At 34.3% G+C, this 5791-nt stretch overlaps 2 protein-coding genes across 3 annotated transcripts in view; one reads left to right on the top strand and one right to left on the bottom strand.

The window, feature by feature from the left end:
- The first annotated feature begins 872 nt into the window (after window positions 1–872).
- On the top strand, window positions 873–4466 carry LOC116021605 (protein PEROXIN-4). The gene is made up of 6 exons (XM_031262043.1): window positions 873–1031; window positions 1135–1194; window positions 2044–2163; window positions 2327–2455; window positions 3578–3707; window positions 4114–4466. Exons 2-6 carry the CDS (start codon window positions 1189–1191, stop codon window positions 4200–4202), a joined length of 474 nt encoding a protein of 157 aa, XP_031117903.1. The 5' UTR covers window positions 873–1031; window positions 1135–1188; the 3' UTR covers window positions 4203–4466.
- Window positions 4467–5342: 876 nt separating this feature from the next.
- The window catches only part of LOC116021760 (putative esterase YitV), a 5690-nt gene continuing 5241 nt past the window's right edge, over window positions 5343–5791 (bottom strand). For both annotated transcript variants that reach the window (XM_031262233.1, XM_031262234.1), the window contains one exon: window positions 5343–5693. In XM_031262233.1, coding sequence (XP_031118093.1) covers window positions 5604–5693 — 90 coding nt within the window. In that variant the 3' untranslated portion in view covers window positions 5343–5603. The remainder of the gene's footprint in view (window positions 5694–5791) is intronic.

Genomic DNA, 5791 nt, shown 5'->3' on the forward strand with positions numbered 1-5791 from the left:
TGGAAGAATTTATGTTAGCATCACCAACTTGCAACCAGTGTTGCTTGGATCATTGTTTCCAAAAACATTCATCCTATCCTTCTCAAGTAGAATTTGGAGGGTATGATTAACCTCACAATATTCAACCAAGGATGCATTGTGTCACGAACCTGCTGTTTAAGCAATTGAAGTGTTCTATGGAATGACATAGTATTGTTATGTCAAGACATGTTAGTATTGTTAATGATTTGTGACTAAGGAGCCCAAGACTGATGAGGAGGCCAATCTAGTTTCCAGTGGCAATCTGGTCCACACAACTCTGTGTGGATCATGGCTCAAAACGACGTCGTTTTGAGGTGTTAGAATAATGAACATTCGGTGGTAAGATAGATAATGTATTTTATGAGTTCGAATAATATATTTTATGTGCTAAATAATGTACTTTATATGTGTTAGAATAATAAAATTTCTAGGGTAAGATAATACATTTTATGAGTTAGAATAATGAATTTTATGTGTTTTTGGATTGTAGTCCACACAGCTATGTGTACTACGGTCCCTGCAATAATGATTGGTGTGTGAGAGTTCGATTCAAACTTCTGTAAGAATGTAGTATCTGTTCATAGCTACTTTCTCAACCTAATGAACTCGAACCCACTCCCATCATCTATGTGAGAGTGTTAACCGGGACACCGGATGTCACTAGACCACAAGGTCTTTGAGATATAGTTTAACGAAGCTGAAACCTTCGTTATTAAAAAAGAAAAAGTAACTCTAAGGTTTGCAAATACGTTTAACCTAGGTGGAAATTATGAGATTTTACTAAACCCGAGGGGCTTGAAAGATAATTACAGCATTTATCCTAATATACGATACGGTGTAGAATATTATACTCGTACAACTCCTTTTTCCCAACTCGAATAACTCTTCGGTCTCGATTTTTCTCAGATCAAAAGCTAAGCTCTCTCCCAAATCCGAATCGGAGATCAGAATTCACTGCTTCATTGTGAGCCTTTTGGCGTTTCTGTTTGTCTGCAGAGGAACGATAGGAGGTAGAATTCCGGCGAAACATAGACACTGAATTTTCCGGGGTTTTTTTTTTCGCGTTGATTACTATATAGAAAATTTAAGGCTCTTTTGCTTTTAATTTTGCAGTTTCCGGGTGAGATTTGAATAACTTGTGTTGATTACGAAGTAGTGGTGTGTAGGATGCAGGTAAATTCTTCGTTCTCTAGAAATTCGGGAAAAAAACTAGAGGGAAATACATTATTTGTTTTAAATACAGTGGAAACTTTTGCAATGAGACTGATTGATTCATCATTTTGTGCCTTTTCACTTGTAGTTGGCATGAATTTTAATATAGTTTTATTTTTAAATGCTCCCTACAATATTTTTCTTGAGCAGATGATTGATTTAATACAGTGTGACTTCCAGGGAGAAGCCATTTTGATATGGATTTATTAGTAATAGATAATACCTAATGATCTCGAATGGGAATGCTTTTTGTTAGAATCTATATTGATGTATGGGTTATTGACCTGCTTGGTTTATATAGACATTTTAACAAAAATGCAGAATAAGGGGTAACCCCAGCCAAGATGGCAATAGATTCACGCTTGTAGCCACAAGATCATGAGTTTGAATCCTTGCCCCCTTGTTTGAGCCAGTCAGCTATGGCTGCTTTACTTTCTTGTGGTCCTTTGCCAGCTAGGGTAACAAGGTGGGGTTTACTCATACTTGAAAGGGTTTGGGGTTTCCCTCACCATCCAAAAAAATGCAGAATAAGAGCATATAAATGAATTGAGGATATCCTTATTTCTATATCTCATTTATGCCATCTGAACTCATTGCACTGCCCAGAAGTTTGTGAAACAGCATCAACATATTGAAACTCATATTTTGAGCAAACCACTGCTGATTTATAGCTTAAATTTTTTGCCAAGATTTCACATTTATTCCACCTAATTTATATGATTTTGTATGTATTCAATGATCAATTGCTCATTAATCTCTTTTTCTGAATTATTTGGGCAATCTGTTTCAGAATAATATGTATCTTTTCAGGCATCAAGGGCAAGGCTTTTCAAGGAGTACAAAGAGGTACAGAGGGAGAAAGCAGCTGATCCAGACATACAATTAGTTTGTGATGATTCCAATATTTTTAAGTGGACAGCTCTTATAAAAGTGGGTTCTTTTTCTTACTAAAGAAGAGAATAATTTATTTTTTTCATGACACCAAACTGCCATCCGCTTTTTCACTTGTGTGAATAGGGATAGGGAGGAATGGTTGAGAGAAAGAGCATGCAGTAATGATGTTTGTTGGTTATTTTATTTATGTTTTGCATAGGGGCCATCTGAAACTCCCTTTGAAGGTGGAGTTTTTCAGCTTGCTTTCTCTGTCCCTGAGCAGTATCCTTTGCAGCCTCCTCAAGTGCGGTTCTTAACCAAAATATTCCACCCAAATGTTCACTTTAAGGTACCATTTGATGAATTTTTAGTACATTCCATCCCAAAACAGAATTACTGATGCGTAGTTGGCATAAGACACAACTTGTTGTTCCAATGCACACCTATATGCATTATGTTTCTATCTATGCACCACATAGATGATTAAAACAACACATCTTTTCATTCTTTCATAGTACCAGTTTTGTTACACTACTTAACTTCTTGAGCCATCAATACTTATATTTTGGAATGATATGTTGCTTTAGGTTAAATTGTGAAAGTTCATTTGGGCATGAAACTTAACTTTTACGGCATAGATTCTTCAAGGGCCTTATTTTCAACTAATATCCTTAATTATTATAGCATTTTTATTAACAATAACAATCTTATAGCCTTTTAGGATTATTTGCTACTGGAAAATCAAAAATGATTTGAAATTTAGAACTCTAGAAAAAGAGTTTGAGGAACTGAGAGGAAAAGCAGGAAAGACAGTGCAGAAGGACGATACCGAATAAAAAGCAGGAATAAAAGGGGAGAAGAACTCAGTAATAGAGGTATTGTCAGAGAGTTCATCAGTTATATGGAAAAAATGCAGAGGGACGATTATGAATAAAAGCAGGAATAAAAGGGGAAAAGAACTCAGAAGTAGAGATATCGTCAGAGAGTTCATCAATTATATGAAGAAAATTAACAGAACCACTACTTCCTTTTTGCACATAGGAGTGGTCATATTTATGGTTACTCAACAAAACTCAACCTTAAAACTGTAAGTTTTGATGGTTAAAGTGTCCCAGTTGTTGTAAGGAACTAAGGATGGTTCTTCCCTTCTAGGTGTGCTTCCATATGGAAAACTTTGCTTTAAATAATTCCTTTTTAAATTCTTTTATGTTTTCTTGTTCTTAAATATGAAACTCTAATTTCAGCAGACTAAAGAAAATTAAGCTTGTGCATATAATTGGTCTGTGGAATATTCACCCACACTTTTTCTTTTTATTTTTAATGTATAAATTTTCTTAGCTTCCTTTTCTCTTCTTCCTATATAAGAAATATGCTGCCACTGTGGTATTCTGGTGCTAGTATTGCTGATCTAGATTTCTAAGCAACAGTTCTAGAATAATTTATTTTTTCAACTTTTTGTGTGTTCAACCAGACTGGAGAGATTTGCCTTGATATATTGAAGAATGCATGGAGTCCTGCTTGGACACTTCAGTCTGTTTGTCGAGCAATTATTGCGTTGATGGCTCATCCAGAACCTGATAGCCCTCTTAACTGTGATTCAGGTAATTAAAGTTTGTCTTATGAAGATGAGATTCCCATTTTCTGTTTCTTTACCAAGGTTTAGAGGAAAATGCTGCTTGTTTGGAGCATGGATGAGAGCTATGAGTGTGAATTTAGTCTCTTAATTTCATGCTGTTGTAAGTTTATAACTCATTCCTGATGTATGAAAAGGTCCATATAAATTAATGGCAGTATTCTTCTCACTCAAATACATGTTTTGGTTTGTGTGTGAGTGCATCAAGTGTTCTAAAATTCATGGATTCTTGGATGCCCTCATTCTCTCAAGAAAATAGCTTTCCTGATTTTTTACTTCGTGTGGTTAATGTGTATATCTCCCAAATCAAGCCCTCTGATTTATCTTTTATGTATTTGATTCTCATCCACCATTCAATGGTCACTTTACTGCAGGGAATCTTCTTCGTTCCGGTGATATAAGAGGATACCAGTCAATGGCAAGAATGTATACTAGGCTTGCAGCCATGCCCAAAAAAGGGTGATTGGATAAGTTGCTACCTATAAACAATTGATAACAAAAAAAATTGGAAATCTCATGTGTGATGAACATTAGCCAGTGTTACATGCAACTATTACAATACAATATATTCAATATTTGTTGTGGGATAGTCGTGTATTGTTGTAAAAACCATATTTCAAGCAACACTCTTGCTTTTTACGATCTTCAGCAAGAAATTTCGCCCACTTCTCTATTTATGACTGGGACTTATATCGTCATCATAATTACAACAGTAAAGTGTTTGCTACTTGCTTTACCAGCATGGTTATAGAAAAGTAAAAGGTATGTTCTTTCTTATCCAGACTCAGATGCAATATTATCTCTGTACTAATTACAATATGCTTCCTGTACAGAGATTGTACACATCTTAAAGCACCTAAAGCTCGCCTTCAATTCCTTGTAGAAATCTCATCTGAACTCTTGTGAGCATTTTTCTTACCAGTAAATATAAATGGTATTTGTTTTTCCATTTCATCTCAGTGTCATATACTTTAGGGTTTTGTTTTGTGAAACAGACAGTTTGCAAAAATGCTAAACAATTGCTTTTTTCATGGTTGTGTTGCAAAAGCAGTGGTGAGAATGCTATTCTGAAAATTTGTCATTTTTAATTCTAGTCAGGCTCTAAATTTAGTGACAAGTTTTAAAGGAGTATTACATTTGGCCAATTTTAAAGTTGAAAGAAATTAATAATTGAGGGATTAAATTTGAAAATTATATTAATCTTGAACTTAATTATGGTGGCACGTGGCACAGCAAATGTTTTCCTTGGACTAAAAGTGAATTCAAAAGGAACATTATATCAGGTGTGCATATAATTTTTTGCAATTCAACATTTCCTGTGCCACGAGAAAGGCTTTTAAAAAAAAAAAAAAAAAATTCAAACCGGTTTATGGTTTACCAATGCTTGTAGAAAACATATCTCATCATGATATTTTGCTTCTTTGATGAGACTTTTCAAAATGTAAAGTAAATGATTAAGTCTCGTATACGATGATACGATTTCACGTGAGACGGGTAATACTTTTTAATAAAACATATTATGTTTTAACTAAAAAAATATTATAGGTTGAGATGGTTTTACAGAAAACTTATTTAAAATAAAATCATTAACTATAAACAAAGGTTTTAAATAACGAACTATATAATTCAATAGTTGAGACAGTTTTACAAAGAACTTATTCAAAATAAAATCATTAACTATAAACAAAGGTTTTAAATAACAAACAGTATAATTCAATAGTTGCACACCCACAGGCAACAGTAAATCAGTAATCTAAAAATTATGCAGTACAAACGTGCATTATACACCAAAACCATCACACATGATATCACTTAAAATTTCAGGGTTAGGATCCTTAGATGCTCATGCTTTGTACTGTTGCAGTCATGGCTTGAGGAATTTGTCAAACCAATCACTTGCTTCTTTTACCATGAATGGTGTCATTTGATGCCCGATTCCAGGTTGCGCAATCAGCTGAAATTAAAAACATAAAAATAAATAAATAAATAAAAATAAACATTACATGAGTAATGCACTCAGGAAATGCTGGGTGGGTGGGTGTGGTGGGGGGG

This window comes from Ipomoea triloba, chromosome 6 (assembly GCF_003576645.1).
Source record: "Ipomoea triloba cultivar NCNSP0323 chromosome 6, ASM357664v1".
Classification (NCBI taxonomy): Eukaryota; Viridiplantae; Streptophyta; class Magnoliopsida; order Solanales; family Convolvulaceae; genus Ipomoea; species Ipomoea triloba.